The 24792-nt window shown below is 37.2% G+C and overlaps 2 protein-coding genes and 1 long non-coding RNA gene across 5 annotated transcripts; 1 reads left to right on the forward strand and 2 right to left on the reverse strand.

Moving 5' to 3' along the window:
* On the reverse strand, positions 1–5534 carry LOC144988833 (interleukin-1 receptor type 1-like). Its single transcript, XM_078939845.1, has 7 exons — positions 5240–5534; positions 4984–5167; positions 3557–3707; positions 3409–3474; positions 1811–1937; positions 1454–1599; positions 1–640 (listed from the first exon to the last, which is right to left on the reverse strand). Exons 1-7 carry the CDS (start codon positions 5458–5460, stop codon positions 135–137), a joined length of 1401 nt encoding a protein of 466 aa, XP_078795971.1. The 5' UTR covers positions 5461–5534; the 3' UTR covers positions 1–134.
* A 3048-nt stretch (positions 5535–8582) lies between these two features.
* On the reverse strand, positions 8583–24098 carry LOC101157257 (interleukin-1 receptor type 1). Of its 3 annotated transcripts, none has more exons than XM_078939128.1 (12): positions 22213–22335; positions 21756–21828; positions 18899–19109; positions 17741–17909; positions 16662–16836; positions 16448–16516; positions 14482–14608; positions 13287–13426; positions 12999–13139; positions 12683–12847; positions 11665–11853; positions 8583–9954 (listed from the first exon to the last, which is right to left on the reverse strand). In XM_078939128.1, exons 1-12 carry the CDS (start codon positions 22285–22287, stop codon positions 9761–9763), a joined length of 1728 nt encoding a protein of 575 aa, XP_078795254.1. In that variant the 5' UTR covers positions 22288–22335; the 3' UTR covers positions 8583–9760. The 3 variants fall into 3 exon arrangements, with proteins under 3 accessions (XP_078795254.1, XP_078795253.1, XP_011487537.2); XM_078939127.1 differs by having other exon boundaries at positions 8585–9954; positions 12683–12850; XM_011489235.4 differs by lacking the exon at positions 22213–22335 and adding an exon at positions 23982–24098 and having other exon boundaries at positions 8586–9954; positions 12683–12850.
* LOC110017430 (uncharacterized) lies at positions 16093–22234 on the forward strand. Its single transcript, XR_002292835.2, has 5 exons — positions 16093–16230; positions 18942–19083; positions 21594–21686; positions 21766–21861; positions 21970–22234. It is a non-coding gene; the product is annotated as an uncharacterized LOC110017430 (long non-coding RNA).
* Positions 24099–24792: the final 694 nt, after the last annotated feature.

Consider the following 24792-nt stretch of genomic DNA (forward strand, 5'->3'; position numbering starts at 1 on the left):
TCTGATGGCTACTTCCAGCAGGATAAGGTGCCATGTCATAAAGCTGGAATCATCTCAGACTGGTTTCTGGAACATGACAATGAGTTCTCTGGACTCAAATTGTCTCCACAGTCACCAGATCCCAATCCAATAGATCACCTTTGAGATGTGGTGGAATGGGAGATCAGCATCATGGACGTGCAGCCGACAAATCTGCAGCAACTGCGTAATGCTGTCATGTCAACATGGACCAAACTCTCTAAGGAATGTTTCCAGTACCTTGTTGACTCTATGCCACAAAGGATTAAGGCAGTTCTGAAGGCTAAAGAGGTCCAATCCGATACTAGCAAGATGGACCTAAAAAGGTGGCCATGAGTGTATGTTTTTATAATTTTTTTAAGACTGGCAATCAACAACACACCTATGACGTTCATTCTTTTTCTTGTCAGTTTTTGGGGTTTATCTCTGATTTTCTGATGGAAGCTAAACAATTTTTGTAAATAATAACACCTTTTTTTCTCTTTACCTTTGTTTCTGCTGAGAGGAAAGAAGGGTCTGAAGAAGAGAGTGAGGTCAATGGCGAAACACTTGATGAGGACAGCAGTGCAAACAGAGGCAAACAGCACACACACACATCCAATCACGAGTGGGATGGCTGACTCTGAGAAAAGAAAAACACAAACACTGACATGCACAGGTAATAGGTGTCGCAAGAACAGGTAGACAGCTGGATCCAAACGCAGCAAGTTTATTTGCTCAGCTAAAACTCCACAAAGCTAAATCAGGGTCAGGCGTATAGGGGAGCATCAGAGAGGAAACTACAGTAATCAGGATCCAGGCGAGAGTCGGGGCAGGCAGCAGGCAAACAGAGTCAGAAACCGGGTCAGGAAACTAAGGCCAAAATACAACACTAGGTAAGGAAGACAGAGTGGCACAAACAATACTTTTCACTGAGTGAGGCTCAGTGCGGTTCATAAGTGTACCGAAAGTGGTTGCAAATGAAAGTCAGGTGGGTGGCATCCAGAAACTTTTGCGCTGGGGTTGCTGGAAGATGAAGTGCATTAAGAACTCTGGAGATGGTTTCTGCAGGTGACCAGAGTGGGAAAGAGAGTTTTGACTTCTGACAATAGGAAGCATAACTGTAAACCTCAGTAAACATCTAAAACTAACAATGAACTTCTTAAATGATCCATCATGTTTTCATTTTAAGTTGAACATGTTTGTTGTTCTCTAAATGAAATCATAGCCCAATGGAACACATTTATAAATGAAATAATCCAAATAATGTTATACAGTGTGCGACAGTCTTCTGTTGTCTGAAAACAAAAAATATGTGAGTTAAAACCCTGAAAACCATCCCCTTCATCTTCCTCGTCTCCAACATGGATTCCACGCACACATCCAAAACCTTGGAGTGAAATATTCTTGACAACATGTAAGCAAATGTTGGGCAATCTGTGATGCATTCACTGACCTCTTGCTTTAAGAGTAACAGTCTTGAAAGCTGATTTGTAATATCCTTCACCAGAACATTTGAACACATGCTGGAAATCCTGAGCTGACAGTTCAATAGTCAGGGTTGCAGTGTTGTAGGTGTACTTTGAAGGGTTCTCATTTTCTCTGACAAAGCACAAAGAGACATGTTCTTAAAGAAGTTTTAATAATACCTATCTGCTCTATCTATTCGAAAATGAAAAAAAGTTATTGAGGGATTACAAATTCTTCACAAATTATTATAGTTTAATGAATCTTGACCAATGAAACTGTTGACATTCAGATTTTTAATCTTAATCATTAAATTGGAATTGGTTTATTTACTCTTCAGGCTTACGTGCTGATGGTTTGATGATATCCATCCATCCCTGTCACATTCTTCTCATTTATCTTCCAAAAAGCTTCACAACTATGAGCCACATTGTTCCCACAGAAAATGGAGCCATTCAGCTTGATGCTGTAACCTATAAGGGAGCAAAACCATTTCAGCTTCATTCTGTGAGCTTTGTGCTTTAGCATGAATTGAGCATAAAGAGAATGGTTTAAAGAAACCTCACAGTTTCAAGTTGTTCCTTTTGCTTTAAATTAAAGTAACTCAAACCAGAAGTGCAAAACAACTTTAATATGAAGCAAATATTCCCTTTGAGTTGGCAAAAATATTTAAGGCAAAGGGAAATGTTAAACAGACAACATAATTAACTTGTATTATCATATTTTCTATCAATCTGGAAAATGGCTAAGACGGGCTAAAACTGGTTAAACCTCATAGAAATTAGACTAAAATTAACAACATTAAAGAAATCATTGAAGTATGAGTATATATGGTTCTAAATAAAACAATTTTCATACATATACATACACATGCCAGATTTGTTATCTGGCATGTGTATGTACACACTGCCTCTTCATTTACTCAGAAAATTCTAGTAAATTTGACTATAATCTCAGGAATGGTAAAAACAAGGGGAAAAATACAACAATTTGTTATACAAACATAATATCACCCCAATTGAAAATTCTAAACACACATTACAAAACTTAACCAAATCAAAGTAACCTAAACTATATGCCCATTATTTTTTCACATTATTAGGTTTTCCCCCCTCAAAGTCAAAGGGTCAATAGAGGAATTAAAGAGCCCCATGTGGCTTTAGAGCCTCAGGTTGGAAACTGATACTGTGTTAGATCCATCGATCCATCGATCCATCCATCGATCCATCCATCGATCCATCGATCCATCGATCGATCCATCGATCCATCCATCGATCCATCGATCCATCGATCGATCGATCCATCCATCCATCCATCCATCCATCCATCCATCCATCCATCCATCCATCCATCCATCCATCCATCCATCCATCTGCTTATCCGGTACCGTGTCACGGTGGCAGCAGTCTAAGCAAAGATGCCCAGACTTCCCTTGTCCCGGCCACTTCCTCCAGCTGCTCTCAGGAGACCCCGAGGCGTTCCTAGGCCAGCCGAGAGACATAGTCTCTCCAGCGTGTCCTGGGTCTTCCCCAGGGCCTCCGCCCAGTGGGACATATCCAGTACACCTCTCCAGGGAGGCGTCCAGGAAGCATTTGGACTAGATGCCAGAGCCCCCTCAACTGGCTCCTGGATGTGGAGGAGAAGCAGTTCTACTCTGAATTCTCTACAAGTGGTTGAGCTTCTCCCCCTTTCTCTAAGGGAGTGTCCAGCCACCCTACGGAGGAAGCTAATTTCAGCCGCTTGTATTCAGGACCTCGTTCTTTTGGTCATGACCCAGAGCTCATGACCATAGGTGAGTATTGGAACAAAGATCCACCGGTAAATTGAGAGCTTTTCTTTTTGGCTCAGCTATCTCTTCATCTCTATTAGAACCAAAAGAACAAAAACAGTTCTGGCAATTTTTCTGGAAAACACAGAGCGTGATGTTGAATATTGTTTAATTACCTTCATCAAAAAACTGCTCATTGTTGACTGGAGACAGGATTTGTACATCCCTGTGGTGAATTGGTTCTAAAGGAGGAACAACAGTTGTTATTAATCCAGAATATTATTAGGTGAATCAAATAGTCCATTAATTCAGGAGAATATTCACCTAACACAATTAAGTGCCTAGAGGCGGAGGAGTTGTATTCTCTGTGGTTGTGCGTCCAGGTACACATACAGGTATAGATGCCCTCTTGGGCTTTGGAGGCTTCATTTATCCTCATTTTTGGCTCGTGTTCGCCTTGAAGAAGACTGCGATCCTGCAGCAAGAGATGTCACAAAAAAGTGAAAGTAATGCCATTACTTTGAAATTACAGGATCTCAATTTCAGTTTTTATCAATTGTTTAAACTCAAATTTTGGTACCTGAGACACAATGACCACAACATATAACTCATTCACCAACCACCTGAAGCAATTCTGCTAAACGATTACTGCTAAGCACTGTACCTGTTTTACACTCAAATTACAGTTCTAAAACCTTTTTTTTTAAAACACTACACACAATTCTCTGCTTTTGGCACATTTTTCATGCAGAAAATATCTTGTTTTCACAAAGACCACACTGCCATTCAAATGTGCACATTGACTCATCATGAAGGCAAACACCAGTCACACAGTTTTACAATTAGTACTCAGAGCACAAGCATAAAAACGCCTTTTGAAAGTGCAAAAGGCATTCAATTCTGTTGTTGAGCAATGGATGCCAACAATGGGAACGGAGGCAGAGCCAGAGGAGTAAAAGAGTTAGAGGAGGAGGACAAGGAGGATGAGGACGAGGAAGGCCAAGGACCATATCGAATGCGATGTACATTTGTTTCACAGGAAATATAAAATAAACTTTTACTATGTATTTTTACTCAGAGTATAAAAATAATATGATCAAATATCTTACAACACACTTATATATGTACTGTCTGTAGTCAGTGTAACACCGAACCAAGAAAAGTCCTATGTCGTTAAGTTGAATGGAGAAGTGTTTTCCAGTCATCATGGTGTTTTACATTGAGCACTTCAGTGTTCAGCTGGTTCTTATAAATGTCTTGTCATATGAAGGTTGTGTGTGTCATTTGAAAACACAATCCCATTTTGAGAGGACATAACATTGTTTTTAATGTAAAGTTTGATTCTTCAGGAGAATTGAGGGGTGTTGCACATTGTGTGTGTTCTTTTGGATTTGTGTGTAGAGTTCTGAGAATACGAGGCGTGCTTTCAGGAAATGTGTGTATACAATTAAGAAAAACTGTAGAAGCAAATCTTTAAATGCAGACGTGGTATAGTTTCTTGTGAACTAGAAGTTATTAGATACTTTGAAAAACTCTTCACCAACTTCTAAGATAATGAAAACATTTTTTTTTTAATCTTGACTTTAGGTACTTTACTAACATCCTCTGAATCTGAATAAATCCAAAACTCTTGCGTTACTTGCATGATTTCTTTTGCACATGAACATACGTTGATTGTTCTTCAATCAAGAAACAGTGAAAATATGACCATAATTGCCGTGTACAGCCATGCTAAAGTCAGACGTCCATACCTTATACCAGGTAAAGATCCCACTGAAAGTTTCACATGTCTGTTGGGCCGGTGTCGGACATATCAGCATTTTGTTCAATTGGCTGTTTTGGTTGCGTCCATAGGTGGTCTGCCCTCGGCTGCTTGTGTTGTAAACTGTAATGGTCACATGGTGTAACTGACAGTTTCCTGAAGGCATTGTTTGTCTGGAAGAGGAGAAATAACAGGATAAGATTTTAAACCCATTTACCTAAAAAAAAATGCAAAAAACATCTTACTGTGCGGTGTAATGACCAGAGTCGGCGGAGCTGATGTTAAGGAAAAAGAGTCCTCCACCATGGTAGTGTATGGGGTTTTCTTCCTCCGTCGTTATGTTTTCAAATTGCGGGTTATTTTTGTACCACGTGAAATCCTCATCAGGGAGGTCAGGGTTGTTCACGGAAATAGGAGAAAAATAAAATGCGTCACCCTCAAGGAGCCCAAAGCTCTCATTGTTCATGTTGTTGCACCTGGAAGCGTCTACAAATGAGAGGACATTTTGACAAAAGTTAGGTACTGGTACTACATTACTCAGTTTTCAAATATATTTGCTAAAAATCTAAGAGACAATAGAAATAACAGCTGTTTCTTCATTAACAAAAATGTGTCTTCCATGCATTGTAATGAGACACACACAGACAGATATGTGAAGGTATCTGCTGTAAATCCAAGTATTGCTCACATCCGTGCTTATGAATGTCCCATTCCCTGAATTATTATTTCGTGGGAACAAAATGATTATTTTTTTACGCATGTCAGATCACGGGCTCCGTAGCTATACAGTCAAATGTTATGCACATAACAAGAATACATGTTTGCTTTTCTCATTTCAAACCATCTCAACGTCCAGGAAATTAAGAAGGAGACTAATAAGGTTTAGGTTAAAAAAAAAAAAGTTAATGTTACTGTTGTGTTTCATGTGTTGGGTTGACTGTTGTGATTCACATAAAGAACTCCTTTCCACTGAAACTGAAACGTATATAACCTATTATGTAACCCCCTTCGAGCAACAGAGACTATAAATCAGCGTCCACAATATAAAAAATAAATATTTTCCTCAACAGTGGGTGTTAAAAGATTGAGAGAGCTTTCTGACTAACAAGGAGACACAATAAAACCCATATTATGTTGTTTCTCTGACCCTATAAGTTCAAATGTGTATGCAGCATCAGCACGCAGAGATGATGACAAAATCTGATTCACGAAGAAAAATATAATGTTTGTGAGCTTTTTGGTTTGAGGATTTTAGAGGAAGTTTGAATAATAAAATAATAAAATGCTGTTATTAGAAATAATCTTTTATGGCTAAACTGTAGCTCATACACTTCTACAGATCAGATCATTCCAGCGCGTTGCAACCAAAGAGGCCGTTTGATGCTCAACAGGACTCTGCCGTGCCGCGTGCTATGGTAGCCAACATTTTTCTCCATGCTGCTTGACAAATATTGCTTGAAAAATTGTCAGAATGTTTTTTTTATTACTAAAAATATCAAAATTTCAGTAAAAAAAAAAAACCTTACATGGAAAAACTTCCCAAATCTTCCTTGTATAACAATCAGCTTCTAACAGGGCTGTTATTGGGAAATTTTTAGCAGTTTTGATTGAACTAAAAAATTTCTGAAACAGACTTTCAGATTTCGTTTACATGGTGGGCAACTCCATAGTCTGTGTCATTAAACACTCAGGAAAACGTCATCTAAACGCAGCATTTGCTGCCATGGAATCTGGTGTTAGTAGGAAAAAATGTTAAAGTGAACATATCCTAGAAGGCAAACCAACAAAACAAAAACAAAAAATTCCCATTTAGGAGCGCAATCTGTTGCATTTGTGTCCTCATATCTTACCGATGCTGACTCTGCTCTGATGCCACATGGAGTAAATTTAATGCTACCTTCTAAGTTTTTCTATAATCGACGTCCTTTTAATTCTAAGGAAAATATATTGTGATTGAAAGGAAACCTTAAAGACACAAACAAAGCTCAAAGACAGGAATGAAAGTCTTTCCTACCTTCAGACGTGGTAGTTGGTGGTTACAGAGAATTGAGAGCTACTTACATAGATCAGCTTTATATCTTCACAGCAATCACTGCGCACACATCAGCTTGTGTGGATGCCCTTTTATGGGTTTGTCTCTTACCCCATTGAACATTTGAATTAACGTGCACCACAGTAAGATGTCATCGCATGTATTTGAAACATAGGCATCCTAATCAAATTACCTTATTATAAAAAATAAATAGTTACATAAAAAATGCTTAATCAATTATTGAAAATGGTTAAATTAATTGATTTCTAATATTACTTCACTTGCTCCAAAAATTGAAAAATTGGTTCATGATTTTTCCTAATGTCATTTTGCACATATTTTAACTTTGATACTTGAGCATTTATTGCTAGGAAGATTTTTGAAACAGTGTTATGTCTATTTTACCGATACAGTATTATTTTTTAATCATATAAATGACTTTTATGAGTAACATAATCTGCATATATTTTGAATAACTGATCTGCATTTGCCATGTTGATTTCTAAAATAGTTACTTTTACATAATTAAGTAATTCATCTTTGTCATGTGCTTTATTGATACTTCAAGATTCTTAATTCTGTCTGATAAAAGCTAGAATCCGGATAATGATAAATCATGTAATAAAATGATTACGGTATAACGGTTTGGGATTATATAAATTTGCTTCCTTCCACTCCCTTTCAAGCAATATTTATAAATATGTCTAAGTATCCTAAGTTTGATTCGTCATTGTATGAATGTATAACTGATGATTGTAATGTTTTTGTGTATTATTCCTATTTGATTGCTTGAAATAAACCATTTCAAATCAAATCAAAAACCTTATATCTTACTCTTCCCAGCACATTATATATTACAGACTGGTTTTTATCATCATAAGAAATATGCAAACTTGGAGAGACCAAAGTGGTTGGTCAGAGGAGAGGATGGGTATTTCAGATAAGGACATTAGTCAGAGATACCACATGAAATATCCTGTTTGAGATATACATTTGGAAAGATAAAAAGATTCTCTGAAATGCAAAACAGGAAGTGCTTGAAGATGATAAAAAGCTACAAAGTTTGATGTAATTTTTTGCTTTGCTGTTTCCTGTCATTTTAGATGAATGATTTACAAAGAAAAAGTCTGAAATATTGACTTTTTGACTTTACAAAAACGGGGCACGTTCTATGGATGGGCGATAAAACTGGAAAGTTCTTGAAACATCAGCGTTGGTTGGACGACACAAGGAAGATGATTGCTGCTGCTGCTACATGATTGAGGAAACAATTTTGTCAGAACAACTTTAGGAATGATTCCTGTAGCAGACAAGTGGAGCATTAAGACTTTTTCACCCCAACAATGGGGGACAAAGACGAAGTTTTGCATATTTAACTGCATGAAAGGCACATCCATTCATCTTTGCTGAATTCTCTTTAGTGTCACTGGAGCCAACTCAGCCACTGTTGGGGGAAGACAGGGTTCGCCCTGAGCAGGTTACCAGTCTGTTGCACGGTCACAAAAAAACACGCCTAGAGGCAATCTATCTGTTTTCTGGACTGTGGCTGGAAGCTGGAGTTTCCGGAGGAAACCCATACATGTGTGAAGAGAACATGCAAACTCCACACAGAAAGGGCCCAGCTGGGATTCATACCAGAGCCTTCTTGTTGTGAGGCATTACACAACCGTGCAGCCCTGAGAAACACAAGATCCAAAGTAAGACATTTCAATTTTCTTCAGCAGGGCTCCTCAATCCTGGCCCTTGAGATCCTGTTTTCTAGCGCTCCCTTTCCCCCTTGCTGCTGATTTGCTGACGCAGATATTTCCATGTTCTGATTGACTGATCACACCTGATTCAGGTAATCAGCACCGAGAAGTGCGGGGACAGCTGGAAAACAGGCAGGGTGTAGATCTTGACAACCAGGGTTGAGCAGCGCTGGAGGCCCTTGCCCTGCCTTTGACCCTCCGTGTGGCCGATTCTGTTGATTCTTTTAAAGACATTTATATTCAGACAAGCTTTTAGTTCATTTTACAACTGCATGCCTTTTATTTGTGTTTTATATGTTTATTGTATTTAACTCTTTTTCATGTATAAATTTTTCTTGCATTCAACTTGCATATTGTGCTGCACTTTGACATTTTTTGTAAACAGTTCTACATAAATAAATTCTTCTTTTTGTAGATCAAAATAAAGGTTTGTGCCAAGGGTTTTTTTGAATCCCCTAAACATTGAAAATGAAAATATCTTTAAAAATCACACTATTCCCAGATTTTAAAATAAACCATTTCTAATCTATCTTTACTTCTTACTCTCTACTTTTCTTTACCCCCCAAAATTTGTGCTTCTTATCACTTCATCAGTCAATATCAAACTCAAATTAGCTTAAAGAAATTAGCTTCCTTATCTCCCTTCATCTGAAAGCCGCCCTTCTCTTCTGAAAATGGTTCAGCTGCTTTATCTTATGACTGCCATCGTACAAAATAAAAGCAACAAATGTCTGCCATCATCAGAAAAATGCCACAAGAACATGTTAAAAACACCAAAAGCACTATTTTTTTGGGTCTTTAATGTCTTTAAGTTCAAAGCGTCCAAATAAATTACACATGCAAAAATCTTTACACAGTTGCACACAACATAGCAATAAAAATAAAGATTACAATTGTAGAAAGTTCAACACAACTGTTCCAAAATAGAAAACAATAACTTTAAAACTGTAGTGATCAAAGCAGCTCATGGATGCTGAATCCCCGCTTCAGACGACAGGCCGGCGTCTCCTCGCAGGGACTGAAGGCATTTGATACTTCAGATTCTTCCAGAAGTGTCTGTTTGAGAGCCAGCTACTGAGCGTGTTCTTCCTCATGAAGGCTTTTCTCCACTTTAAAGCTCCTTGCTGTCTTTTGATATATTCCAGAGACTCTGGCAGTAATCTGTAATCCACCGGACCATCTAGAAGCAAAGAATAATAAAGATGTGAATAAAGATCCATATTTCCACGGCATCATTTTCAGAGGGCGCTATGTGACTGGAGTTTATTCATTTATTGCAGTTTGTTTATTTCTTGTTAGTGTTATTATGTGTAAATAACAATAATAAAATTGTTTGAATGGCCCTCCACTTTGCTGTTCTCATTTGCCACTATTTCAAAGTCTTCTGCCCCCCTCCCACCACCCCCATATAAAATGTTCTAATTCTGATGCCAGTCAAGTGCATTTGAGTTCAGACAGTTTTTTTTCTTTGCTTCAGATGTTTGACTGAACCCACAGAAGCAGCAAAGGAAACTGGTTTTTCCTTTTTCTTTTCTCACACTGCAATATGACAATACAGTAATCTAAGAGCTGGGGTAAATAACCCCAATAATGAGATCTAATAACCTTGCAGAAAATGAATTTAAGGTAATAGGTGATGCAAAAAAGTCGATTTTCTGAGTTGTTACTTGCTGCTGAACTTTGGTTTGAGGGTCTAATCCAAAGAGCTCCTAAGTAGGCTACATACTGGTTTGTGAATCTAAAAGGGACTTTTTTTGTTATGTTGTCAGTTTTTGGGCAGATCCTGTCAGATTTATTTACTCAGGGATCAGTCATCGAACTAAACCAAGAGCTGCAGCTCCACCTACTATATTAACAGGGAACACTGTTTGATTGATGGACAAGTCTGTGATTTATTGTGATTCATTATTTATATATATATCTTTGTTAGATATTTAAATATTTGATGTCTTTATACTTTATTAAAAAAATGCTAGTTTCAAGGTCAATTGATTTAGTGACCATCAATGTTTACCTTCCTTGTAAGGTGTACTTATTATTTAATATCTATTAATTTGATTACTTATTTATTTATTTGATTATTTACATCTGCTTTACCTTTTATGTATTTAACTCCTTTAGATTTTGTTTTAAGTATTTCCTCAGGCCGATCCTCCACACACTGACCAGCCCTTCTCATGGTACGGGGTTGTTGCAGTGGGACCACTTTGGTTTCTATTTCTTTTTCTATTTTGAGTTTTATTCATGTCATTTGTATTTCATTATGTTGGATGTGGGGGGTCGGGACAGTTGAGGGCATTTTGTGTATCCTATCACTGCGGTTTTAAATTGTTCTTAGTCTGTGAAGCTCATAAAAGTGCTTTATACATGTAGTTTGATTTGGTTTGATTTCTCACTATATAAAAGGATCCTTATTTCTTCTAAGAAACATAATCCTAGCTCCAAGCAGGCAGAATTTAAAAACACATTTTGCAGTTAAGGGTCAGATGGGGTTTATTTACTTTTCTAAATAATTTTGTTTAAAAAACTCTTTTTTTTTTACACTTTTCAGCAATTGTCATGTTTCTTAGGTTTCAAGTTGCTTTAGTGATTTTTCTGGATATTTTTAATCCCAAAACAATACCAACACTTTTGTTTACAGGTGTTGTTGTTCTTTACATGATCCACGCCTTTTGTCTTGATGGTAGCAGCATAAATAAGCATTCATTTTTTGCATTTTTTTTATTATAGATTTCATTGTTTATGTATGAAACAAATATTGTGTGTTTCAGTTCCTCAGTGATTATTCTTGTACTGCTATATGTCTGCATGTTTTTCTGTAAAGAGAATACGAGCAGCTCCTATCATGAGATTTCCTTAAAATAATCACTATGGCTATGGAAAAACTCACCCATTTCCACCAGAATGACTTTGGGGTCATTAAGCATCAGAGCATCATGAAGACCAAGTGTCCGCTCATACAGCAGTTGCTTTTGGTTCTCACATAGGCAGGACGGCTCATGTGATTTGTTATCGGATGACAGGATGATTATCAGTCTCTGTGATTGGCGGAGTGTGGCAGTGATGGCGTCATGTATCGCTGTAAGAAATGAAATTCAAATTAATTTTATTTAGCACCTTTTATGTAAAAAATACACCTCAAGGTGCTGCATATAAAAACCTACAAGAATGCAAAATTCCCACTCATGCAATCAAATGATTGAATAAGCCCCCCCCCCCCCCCCCCCCCCATAGTAAAATGCACAAAAACAAGTAAAAGAGAAGGCTGGGGTGTTTGTGTCTATGTTGACACCCCAGCCAACGTAAGCACTCAAACAGTCTAAAATGAAAAAGTGATCAATAGAAAAGTAAAAATATAAAAACAGCTGAAATATGAAAATTAAAAGAAGTTAATGCAAAAAAAGTGCATAAAAAGTCTAAAACACCTGAAATATAAATAAGAACAAGTTAATACATAAAAAAGACAACTTGACTAAAAAACATTAAACAAATAAAAATTTGATAAACATCACAAAATATAAGAGTAAAAATACCAGATCCCACATATGAGATCTAATTAAACAATAATCTTATTGGGCCAAACTAGATTTCCACAAAATAAAACTCTGTCCAAGTACAATTTAAATGACAAGTTTATACAGTCAATCCTAGAACCAATTCTCTTTTTTTGGCTCAAAATCTCATCTCTATGAGCAGAAACTAAACAAAAGAATAATATATTAACTACAAGGAAAACAAGTATTTTTTTGGAAATGTTTTAAATGACATTATCAAGTTTTCTAAAATGTAACTTTTGACAAAAAGATTTTAAATGTCCAAATTATTGACTTTTGCCACGTTTGCCTTTTCCTTGCTCTCGTTTTTTATTATTCAATTTTCCATTGAGTGTGTCATAGAAGCTGTACAACCTTCACCAGGGGAGTCGTCTCGTCCTCTGATGTACAGCGAGTAACCCTGCTGTCGCTCCAGCTCCTCTGGCAGGATCTGAAGAGCGAACTCCGCCTCCTGCGCCACACTCAGAGATTTGGGTTGGAGGAAGCTCACATAGGCGTCATATAGTTTCCCATCTGAAACTACTATTAAAAATTAAAATTGCAGTCAATTCGTTAGGACATCCAACTCTTTAAAAGGCTCGTTATGTTTTTGTTGATTGTGCAACACAATTTCAAATAAAACAGTCTTATGACAACAGAGAAAATTAAACAAAAAAGTAAAATATCTCACCTTTTTTGTAAAAATGTGCCGTCAGTGTTCTGTAACCCAAAATCAGATAAATTTTAAAGAAAAAAACAGCCGGCAGCAGCAAAATAATGAGGGACGCAGCGATGCAGATGGCCACATATGTGTACACAGCGCTGTGATTGGCTGGGGAGGCAGACATGTGGAAGGTCAGAACTAAGCCAAAGGTTGAGAAGAGCAAAACCCAGAAAAGATTCTGCTCAGCATTTCAGTAATCACTCAGACTAGGCAATATTTGCATGAGGAAACTTTTTTTTTTTTAAAAGCACTGACCTTCTATTAGCCAAGCGAGGCCGAACTCACTCTCCACTGGGCTTGTAATATGACACTTAATGGGAACGTTTAGGAAGTGACGGAGAACTTTGGAAATGGATAAGGTGGACTGAGCATACACCACGCCACTGTTGCTGATACTTAAAGAGGAAAAAAATAAAAGCTGTCAAACATCCGTGATCAAGTTACCAAACTGAAAGAAAGAAAGTTTAGATTTAATAGGAATTTAATGGGTGTCTTAAAATGTTTTACTATGTCAAAATTTGGTCCATAAGAAGCTTGTGAACATTTATTTTTTTAAATTTAATGTGTTCATTTATTTGTATGTGATGGTAAATGTGTGAAGGTGTTGTACTGTACAGGTGTTTTGCAGTAGAAAAGTCTGGACTTTTTCTAAAACCTACTATATAGTTGGGGGCAAAGCCCTGATTTAATTGTTAATAACATAAAACGTAGTCAGTACATATAATAATAATAAAAGAAAAAGTATTAGAAAGTTAACCTTTTTTGACGAGGCCTCTTTTTTTGGTCAAATAGACTGAACTGTAACTGAGAACTGGACTGAGTGACTCCTCCCCCTGACATTCCCAACAGGAAGTACCTGCTGGCTTGAAGAAGCCAAAATCCTATTGACTTATAATGAGAAATAAACAGCTGTTACTCATTCTATTTGTCAGAATAACTACTTCTGCTCACATACCTTTTGAGCAGATGTTCTTGATAATCCTAATTTTCCTTTTTGCAAGTTATTTAAGTTATAAATCAGATGCCCCAAGTAAAGTATGTGGTCTCAAGTCAAAAACTTTTTTAAAAATCATTCTATCTCACTTTTGGAGGTAAAAAAAAAAACTGTCCTTAAGGTATCTTTACGTTTTTTTACGTTATTTTTTGTAAAGGGCTTCTGTGTGAGGTTGGCAATTCTTTCCACAGCTTGAATTGTTTTCTACTATCATATTGGTTTGTTAGATGATAGGATTGGACCAAGAATATCTGCATAAAGTTGTCCTACAGTCCTTAAGTTGAAAAGGTTCCACATCTGGAGCCTCTAATATAAAACAATAAAATAAAAAAAAGTGTGAAAAAAACAATAAAAAAAACAAAACAAACACTTTATCTGGTTCTAATCCTGTGTATGTTTATGTTGTTTACACCAATAGATGCCATTTAACGGTGTAACAGAAAAAGAGAGACTCACAACTTCCAGGACTCACTGAGCTCTTCATAGTCCTCGGTCAAAGTCGTATTTACGGTCCAGAACATGAGGATCTCGGAGTCCTCGCTGGGGCCAATGGAAGCTAAACACTGAAGCTCTGCTCTCATCCCTATACATTGATGGGAGTTGAGAGCAAAGGTCAACACCCTGCATGTTGAAAAATGTCATGGCAGGAAAACACATAAAGTATTTGTCATGATTAAACGTGATATGATGCAACATGTTTTCATTTCATTACAGTTGTATTGTGGGAGGTGGGAGGAGTCAGACCTGAAACTGGAGGACTCTTAACGACCGGAAACCATGTAGGCTAAGTTGACAATACCATCCAGTTTCAGGTCTGATTCCCCCCACATGAGCGCATATACCAGCTCTTTTACCAGCTAATTCAGAATTGACAAAGCCTCTTGGATAAGAGGTGAAACGTCTTCTAACTTTAAAACTAAGTCCAGATGACAGCCCCTAAACCTACTACATAAGATTGTAATGATTTATACCTCTTAGTAACACACTGCCCTGTTGTTGGGATCTAATGTCTTATTCAAAGTCTCATTATGTTTTTGTGTTATCCTGTCTAGGAACAGCAATTGGCATTCCTGCTATAATCTGGCATATGAACAAGTATCACTGTCTGAATAAACTGTTGCTTTTTCTATAAATGTGCAAAAAATAAAAAACACGAACAGCAGTTGAAACATCATTTGGTCGACCACAAACACGTCATTGTCCCCGGAAATATGAATGACTACAGCGGAGTGGTTACAATAGGTTCAGTTAAAACCACGCTTCAGACGTTGAGATAATGAGAAATTCATCCATGAATAAAGCACAGAGAAGAACTCAAACATTTTCTACAAACACAGAATTGCTGTTTCTCTCAACTATTGTTCACAGCTCTGTCTAAATCCCATGATAGTGGGCACCTCTCCTTTGCGGAAATAATACATCCCACCTCACAGGTGTGTCCTATCAACATGCTCCTCAGACAGCATGATCATTGCACAGGTGGGCCTTAGACTGGCCACAATAGGAGGACACTCTGAAACGTGACATTTTGCTTTATTGAATCCACAGAGACCCTGTGACGAGATCCTGAGGCCCGCTGTTGTGCCATACATCCAACAACACCACCTCATGCGGCGGCGTGATGATGCACGGCCCCTTGTTGCAAGGATCTGTACACGGACACAGGAAGCTGAAAACAGTCCCTGCCCGGGCAGCAGCCTCACCGGACATGTCACTGGACATGTTTGGGATGCTCTGGATCGGTGTACATGATGTTCCAGTTCCTGCCAACATCCACCTACTTGGCACGGTCATTAATGAGAACCAGACCAACATTCCACCATAAATAACCTGATCAACTCTATGCAGAGGAGATGTGTTGTGCAGCATGAGGCATGTGGTGATCACACCTGCTATGACCGCTTTTCTGAGTCCCTCGGACCCCCCTCCCAATAAAGCAAAACAGCACGTTTCAGTGGCCTTTTATTGTGGCCAGGTAAGTCACACCTGTGCAAGAATCATGCTGTCTAATCAGCATCTTAATATGGCACACCTGTGAGGTAGTATGTATTCTCTCAGCAAAGTGTGTTCAGTGAAGTTGTTATCTTTAGCTTGTTTTAATGTTTATTTTGCCGTTTTATGACTAGGAGCCTTATAAATGATCTTAATTCAATATATTTTGGATTCCAAATGAGAAATGTCACTCAGTACTTGAGTACCTCTCTTGTAAGTAATTATTTGGTCAATTACCTTTGACCTCTGCCTTATATATATATATATATAATATTTTTTATATATATATACTTTTTTTTATATATATATATAAATCTTGAAGAATTTTATCCATTCAGCACCAATTTTCCAGCCTTAGAAAAGCTATCCATCGCTCAGTGATAAGAGCTTGTCAATAGAAGGTTTTTTTGGTGAGTTCTTGTATACTTGCCTACTTGAACTGGGATCTTAGCCTTTTGAGGTTTTAAAATGTGAATTTCTTGGAAAAAATCTGGAGGCTCTGAAAGTAAAAAAAGGGTAAAAGTGAGATGAAAGCACACACTAACATTTGTTGGTCACCAGCTGTGTTCTTCTTATTGTCCCTTCAAAATAAGTTACATTTGAGATATTTACTTTTGATGGTAACAAAAGTTTCCTGCACATACCGTTTTTAACTGTGAGCTGAATGCTGCGTGCAGCTGTGTACGTCTTGCCGTCCAAGCTGACGTCTATCAGACAGGTGTAATTCCCAGAATCCTCCAGCGAGGGAGCGTTGAACCTCATGAAGCCATTTTCACTCACAATGACCTGCTCTTCATTTTGTTGCATGGGATGACATTCCTGTACACAGAAGCTCAATGTCAGCATTTGAGAAAAACATCTAAATCTCAAGAGGCAACATGTTCAAAGAAGCGAAGCTGATCTGAAGCAGCCCTCAGCAAAAAGTAGTCTATTTAAGTGTATTACAAGCACACTGAAGCTACATGCAAATTCCCAACCTAACCCCTACATAGTGCACTATATAGTGGGTTTGCCATTTTATAGTGCTGTCTGAATCTACAATTACAAAATCAAGTGCCCTAGAGATTTCCCAGAATCTCTGCGAAAAACCATCGATGCTCACTAGATCGGCGAACATAGACCACAATGCATTGCGTCTCAACCATTTTTGCCTAAAATATGTATTTAAATGTATTTTTTTAATGAACCATCAACGTTTTTATCTCCAGAAGACAGTGGACTCATAAATTATCGTTGCAAATTGCTCATATCAATTAGATTTTAACTTTGTGAAATCGATGACGTCATGTCCGCCGTTTAAAAAAAATAAAAGTAGTGAGCATGGTGTCCGAATTGGTTTTAAAAGTCAGGGCACTATGTGGTGCCGCACTATATAAGTTTTTAGTAGTCTGGGATTAGGGTAAGAGTTCGGACACAACCCTAGTCTTTACTAAAAGTGAGGCAGTGTACTTGAAGTTTACTTTTTATTTTCTATCTGTATATTGTAAACTTAAAATGTCACAATTTAGTCTGAAGAAGTATTTAGTTAATATACTTCCTGAACTAAATGTACATGGTCCATAATAAACTTGCTATACTGATACCTACATTCAATTTAATGAAATAAACTTCCAGTGTACTACTTTTTGCTAAGGACACATCTACTCTATCGGTCTTTTGGTTTCAAGCCAAATTGAGAGTAAATTAAAATGAGACAATAATCTAACAAAAACCTGTTTCGTACCTTCATCCACCGAACCTTCTTTGTTGCGTTCAGTCTGAAGATCTCCGTCTGTTTGCATGGAAGACCTTCACTGCTTCCCATCGGGAAAGAGAGAATCTCCCTTGGATCAGGACATTGTCCACTTGACAGCGACAACCTAAACTTCCTCTTTGCTGAATCCAATTTATTACTTTTGGAAGCAAAACAAACACAGAGATAAGGGACACTTAAACAATTAGAACAAGTTAAAACAATGTTTTTTTATATGTTCTTGTGGCATTTCTCTAACGATGGAGGACATATTTAAAGAAAATTAAGCTTAAAGTTGCATTTTTGAGTGTTTCTTTATTTAAATTATTGTGAATAAGGGACAGACAAAAAAAGTGGTTTGAGAAAGAGCTTATTTGTGATGTCAAAAATACACTGGACGGGGAGGGGAAGAGGGTATGGAGTTGCTCTGCTCCAACAGTCCCGCCGACAGCTCAGAGGCAAATAATGAAATTCTTCTTTTTTTTAAAGAAAATAAAGAAAATTAAAAAAATAAAATAAAAAAATATGTAAAAAAATTACACAATAAAAAAAAATTGAACATTTTTAAAAATATAAACAAGGAAAAAAAAATGGAAGAAAAAATAAGAAAAAAATTCTAATGAAATTCTTCCGCTCAACTGAAACTATGTTCTAGAAAACAACACATTTTTTACTTTGGCCAAAAACGGCGACATCATAATTAAAAGATCACTGTGAACGCTTTTACAAAAGATGATCACAGCTGTTCATTGTTTCACATATGTTTCATGAGCCTTGAGTTTCTGCAGAGTTTAGTTTTTCACACATTTTTTTGTTTTGTATTAAGAATTATTTTATTTGCTTTGTTGATCTGCCAGTGATTTTCGTGTTTACTTCTGCCTCTCTGTTTATTTGTGTTTTTGTAAAAATATTTCTTTTCGGATTCTTATCATCATGATTAGCCTAATGTTTTTCTGTCTTGTTCTAATTGCTTCTAACGGGTTTAAACAAATGTAAAGACTAAACTTCGAAAAATGCCTGTGCAGCTTTAAAATGACACATTTTATTTTGAACAATAATTAAAATGAGAGTTCAAACATTTGGTAAAAAAAGTAGGAGTACAGCTACATTTTAACTAAAGAATGAATATATATCCATGTATTGCTTTACCTTCGTTTGCAGTTGTACTCTCCTTCATGAGACTTCTCCACAGGGAGGAACCACAGCAGTCCGTCCCTGACCTCCACTCCAGCAGGCAGGCTTGTGTTGCTGCCGCCTCCTCTCTCCCACGTCACATTGGCACCAGCATCAACGAAGGAGCAACTGAGCAGAAAAAGGTGGCCGACACTCGCATGGTAGGTGTCTGCCTCCTCTTTGTGGTCTGGATGATGCAGAGCAAACAAGGCAAAGTCAGTGGTTTCTTGACGCCAAGGTGAAAAACCTGAGCCCTAGTTTGACACATGGCACTGTGAATTAAACTAAATGTATTAATTTGTTACATTATGTAATACATATCTAAATAAATATCTATTGACATACAGTATTTCCATCACATCATTGCACGAAAACAAAAGGAGATAGCAGAAAAATAGAACTATAATATTGGGACAACCCCCAGATAAAAAGAGACTCCAAATTAAAAGGGAAATAAAAAATAAAAGAAATAAAAAATAATAAAAAGTTTTTTAAAAGAAATAAAAAATAAAAGAAAAAAACAAGTAATCTAATGTGAAGAATATAAAAAAAATCTTTAAATTACATATTCTGTGTATAATTTGCGATGAAGTCACAAACGTGTGGTTAAAAGTCTATTTTTTTAATGTACTTTTGTAGCAAGTCAAAGAGTTTGCATTTTTTAGAAGATCAGTCTGATCAGTATTCCATGACTGGAGTCCATGATGTCCTATTGATAACTTCTCTAGACTTCTTTTAATGCTAAATCATACAGATTAGTTTTCAATTATGCCTCTTCATTGGACAAGAAAAGATCATTTTTGAACTCTTTGAGAAAACATGAAATGACTGAGATCAAAGGCATTACTGGAACTTTTCTCTTTTCTTTTAAATGCAGTAATTCTAGAGGAATTTGGTTATTAGAGATGTTTGCTAATAAGAAGACTTTTATTTATTGCTGCTGCAAACAGATTATACAAAAAAATCTGTTTTTGTACCCTTTTTAAGGGTTATTTGTGTCAATTTAATATTAATCAGTAACATATGAAAGTACTTTTAAGTTATTTTAAACACATATTCAGTCACGTAGATTTTGCTAAAATTCCTGTTTAACCAAAATAGACACGTTAACAGCAAAGTTTTACTAAGAGCATCCATTCATTCATCGATTTTATACTGTTTAGGAATGGTCAGGCTGCAGAAGCAGCAGTCAGAAATCTCCTAACTTCCCTCTAAATGAAGATGAGGTCAGTGGAAGTACACGTTTCCTCCAGAAATTGGTCGTTGGCTCTCTCTCAAAAAGGTCATGTCTGAAACAATTTGTGCTATGTCTGTAGACGACTGAAAACAGCTGAACTGGCTCCATTTAATCCACGAGAAACGTGAACCCTTCTGATGTAGAGTCCATTTTCTTAAGGTGTAAAGAACTGAGCGTTAATCAAACCAGAACTACTTTTATATTCTGCAAAACCTGAATTTTAAGAAAGTAAAAGTATCTTGCTTCCAGAAAAAAAATATCTTGTTTTCTGTCTTGCAAGAAAAGAAGCCTGGTCAAGAAAGTCAATCTTAGTTTAGTGACTAGAATGTTTTTCTCAACATAAAAACTCTTTGTACGACCATTTCACTGATCCTAATGGTAGATTTTTGCTGCCTATTTAAAAAAAACAACTGTAAGAATTTTTGACTTTTTTTTGAGGAACCTGTTTTTGTGGTATCTTTGACCGGTCAATAGGAGCACAAAAAAAAGTTCTTTTTCGTTTTCTCTGTGCCAGGTGACATAATTCCCTTATTTGAAGGTGTCAGCTCCTACTGGCCTCAATATTTCTCGATTACACCGTCTGTCTAAAACAGAGCTATAGTTCTGTACTGATCAAATTTAAAACATCCAAATGTATATCATAGTAGTAGGTTTAGGGAATGTCATCTAGACTTAGTTTTTTAAAGTTAGAAGATTTTTCACCTCTTATCCAGTAGGCTTTGTCAATTCTGAATTAGCTGGGAAAAGAGCTGGTATATATGTGCTGATGGGATGGCGGAGGAGTCCGACCTGAAACTGGATTGTATTGTCAATTTAGCCTACATGGTTCGGGTCGTTAAGAGTCCTTTGTCCTCAGCTAGGGGTTGGGGAGCCAGTGACTCCCTCGCCAAACTGGTCATCTCTTTTAGCTGTTAAGGACCCAGGTGGAACCAGTTCCAGCTGAGGACAAAGGACTCTTAACAACCCGAAACCATGTAGGCTAAGTTGACAATACAATCCAGTTTTAGGTCTGACTCCTCCCCTATGAGCACATATACCAGCTCTTTTACCAGCTAATTCAGAATTACCAAAGCCTCTTGGATAAGAGGTGAAACGTCTTCAACTTTAAAAGCTAATTCCAGATGACAGCCCCTAAACCTACTACTTTGATGGAATCAACCTGGATGAATGAGAGTCTTCGTCGACATCCAAATGTATACATTCAGTCATAAAGTTTTAGGCAAAAAAAAGGGAAGCTGCAACAGAGTTTGACACTAAGCAAAAATAGGGTTGACTTCTGGAAAACAAACTGAGCTTTTAGTTCAGTAAAGAAACAACCGTTCAGCCTTCAGCAGGTTTCTGTGACAATGCCAGGGGAGCTTTGTGGAACAACAATCGTGTAATTTTAACCTTCTTGGATGAACCTAAGGCTAATGTTTTTATGCTTAAATTCAGCTGCTCCTCTCCCAATATGGACCGGAATGTTACTTTTTTAAGGACAAAGCCATTAAAGAGTCAGCAAATCCTTAAAGAAATCATCTCAAAGAGGTTTCTCCAACAATATATTCTATTTCAGAGTTTAACAATAGACACCCAGCTGTTTAAATCTGTACTTACAATTGTCCAGGGTGACAGCCAGAGGCAGCAGTGCAGCCAGTAAGCAGAGCCTTGCTGCTGCCATTCTGATCGCCTGTGGTGAGAAGCAGGTCACGGCTCAACAAAGGTGTGTGTTCTCCATCGTGAGACCTTTTTTTTAAACTGACAACAGAATATATAAAGCTTGGAGAGACATTTATTGAAGTGTGTGATTTTTTTTTTTCCCATCGTAAAGGGAAGTGAAAAGGCGCAAACTGGACGCCTTACACAAGAAAGTCTTCCAATAAAGTCCAAAGGAAGTTCCAGGGACCTGCAGCCTCATGTATGCAAACATTTAACAAGAAGCTGTTTTCTCTGTAAATGGGATTAGCTGATGTTTTTGTCCTTTTTGTGGCAAAGGGAATAACAGCTGTATTGATTCTGGAGGAGAATTGTCTAACATAGTCAGCTGTATTTTAAAAGGGGAACTTAAGCTCACCCAAAAGGAAAGATAGTGCGCCTCCTCTTGACAGCTTTGAGCTTCAGTGCTCGTCTCTGCTGACCTCACCCACATGACTCTTGTCTCGTTTTTTTAAATGTAACATTTATTTAAAGATTTTCTTAGATGAGGGAGAACAAAAAAAACTTTCAAAGACAGAATTTTAAAAAACAATTACATAGAAAGACAAAAATAAAATAAAATAATTATACAAAACAATATAGGGTGCTACCAATCTATGTTAAGCAAAGGGATTGAACACAGTCGTGCTAAGATGTACAAGAATTCACGGGGTCGCTTCTAAAGTCAAGGACATGGTCTAAAAAAGGTAACCAAATTTTGAATCTTATCGCTTATGAAAAATCTGAAAAATACTCCTTTTTTTCTTTCTTTTTTTTTTTTAGAAAGGTTTGCTCACCTCATTCAGGACCTCCTCACTAAGGTGCACAAGAGGAGGTGCAGAAGGGTGGACGGCATTGAATTGCAGTGCTGGTCTCTGCTGACCTTATCTAGACAACTCATATCGTCGAGATACTTGTGAAAAAAGACAGGTTTTTATTTTAGAAATGGATGTTTCCTCGCCTCCTTGAGCACCACCTCACTAATAATAAATAATAATAAATTTTGTTTCAAGCGCCTTTCAGGTCACCCAAGGTCGCCGTACAAGGTTAAAATAAGAAAAACAGAATAAAACATCAATGAGAAATTATCAGAGTAAAACACGAGTAAACATAAAGACATAAAAAACATTTAAAATAAATACATTAATAAATAAAAAAGGATAGAAAAACAGACAGACAAACAGACACTAAGACACTAAGGTCTGTAAAAGAGGAGGTGCAGAAGGGTGGACGGCATTGAATTGCAGTGCTGGTCTCTGCTGACCTTATCTAGACAACTCATATCGTCGAGATACTTATGAAAAAAGACAGGTTTTTTATTTTAGAAATGGATGTTTCCTCGCTTCCTTGGGCACCACCTCACTAAGGTCTGTGAAAGAGGAGGTGCAGAGGGTGGAAGTTTTGAGGCTCGTCTCTGCTGACCTCACCTGGACGACATCACATCTCTAACCAGGTGAAAACGACTCAAAAAACATAATTTCTTCCTTTAGCATCTCCTGACTAAGGTCTGCAAGAGCAAGCGTCCCCTCTTACTCCTTTTAACGCTGCATAACCTAAAATCCCAGCTTTTTAACTTACTGATTTTTGTCTTTTGGTCGTAAGTTTCTTTAAACTTCCATCGCGGATGTTAGGTGAGGTGCTAAACTGCCTCTGATAGTTTTACTTTGACCTATTATAATAAATATACCAATATTGTTATTCACTATTATTATCATTACCTCAGATATTTCTGATCTACGCAGATCAACGTACATGTTTTTTTTTTCACTTGGCAATAGTGAAGAAACCTGTTATCTACCTTCATTAAAAAAAAGGAAAACCTTCTAATTAAGCAAATGTTTGTTCAAATCGACAAACTGTGGAATCTTTGACCTTTTTGACATCCTTTCAATATTTTTGGCACAGACATTTTGTAGTAAAAAAAAGTTTGATTTGTTTTTCGCTTTTAAACATTTGACATTTAAAAAACAGCCACAATCGTTTTTCTTTTCGTTTTTTCCAATTTTCTGCACAGTTGCTCTTAAATTAAAACAACTTCTTTATGGTTTCAGAAATTATTGCCTTGCAATAAATCTTTCCATAAATTAAAAAAAAGGAGAAAGAATTAATAATATACAAGTACGGAGGGGAAAAAGTAATGTTACTTACTCATTCAGGTCTGGAGACTTTCTGAGAGCCACTGAGGTTTTTGTCTCCTTGACATATACGATGTTCTACTGACCTCTTTAGAAGTTTCCACTCGTTGAAAAGAAAAACCCACTCTCCTTACAGAAACATGGAGATATGGTTGACGTAACCACAGCTGAGGAGGTTTTAGGGTCAAAGAGAACTTTACCTTCAAACAGGAAAGAGGGCAACAGGCTTTTGTAAGGAAGGTTCAAACCACAAGAAATGTCAAGGCATCGTTCATCTACTATTACTTTTAGTATATCTTTCCAGATAATTATTGGAACCAATGTCCTTTATCCGGATTTTAATGGGGTCCTATCTGTTTAAGTCTGCTTTTAATGTCATTTTTCCACTTTTGTCCAAACCAACAGGGCTTTACTATGAAGGAACTGTGATGAGTCGCTCAGCTCATCCTAACTATGAGGAAACACGAACAGGACATTTTTATTTCTTTGCTGCAGGAAGGAATACATTTGAAGCAGCCGTCTCTGGTCAACACTGCTGCTTCCTTTTGCTGTAGAGCCTCCAACACTGAGTCATGTCACCTTGAACATGTCCCCATTAACCTGTGTGGGTTTCAGTCCTAAAGGTGCTGGCCTATTCATGGTTACGCATCTTTGTCTCTGTGGTTAGCAGGTGTTTGACTGTGCATAAAAAAATTAATAAAACATCTACATTATAGCTAAACTGTTTGGGACGATTTGTGCAGAGGTTTTTCTAGGAGCTGGTCAGACAAAAACATAATTCTATGATTGTTTTAGATTTGAATCTGGTGCAGAGGTAGAGCGGT

Source organism: Oryzias latipes, chromosome 21, assembly GCF_053564925.1.
Source record: "Oryzias latipes strain Hd-rR chromosome 21, Olatipes_Hd-rR_3.1".
NCBI classification, from domain to species: domain Eukaryota; kingdom Metazoa; phylum Chordata; class Actinopteri; order Beloniformes; family Adrianichthyidae; genus Oryzias; species Oryzias latipes.

Bases quoted from the DNA above. Each gene is read 5' to 3' on its own strand.
- LOC101157257 (XM_078939127.1), bottom strand. From the start codon at position 22,287: ATGTGGGTGAGGTCAGCAGAGACGAGCACTGAAGCTCAAAGCTGTCAA. The intron at 13,427-14,481 runs GTGAGTCTCTCT...TTCCTCTTTAAG, and splicing joins CTCAGTGAGTCCTGGAAGTT to TATCAGCAACAGTGGCGTGG. The intron at 13,140-13,286 runs GTCAGTGCTTTT...CTGCCTCCCCAG, and splicing joins CCTCGCTTGGCTAATAGAAG to CCAATCACAGCGCTGTGTAC.
- LOC144988833 (XM_078939845.1), bottom strand. From the start codon at position 5,460: ATGAACAATGAGAGCTTTGGGCTCCTTGAGGGTGACGCATTTTATTTT. The intron at 5,168-5,239 runs GTAAGATGTTTT...CTCCTCTTCCAG, and splicing joins TCTGGTCATTACACCGCACA to ACAAACAATGCCTTCAGGAA. The intron at 3,708-4,983 runs GTATGGACGTCT...CTCTTGCTGCAG, and splicing joins GGATCTTTACCTGGTATAAG to GATCGCAGTCTTCTTCAAGG.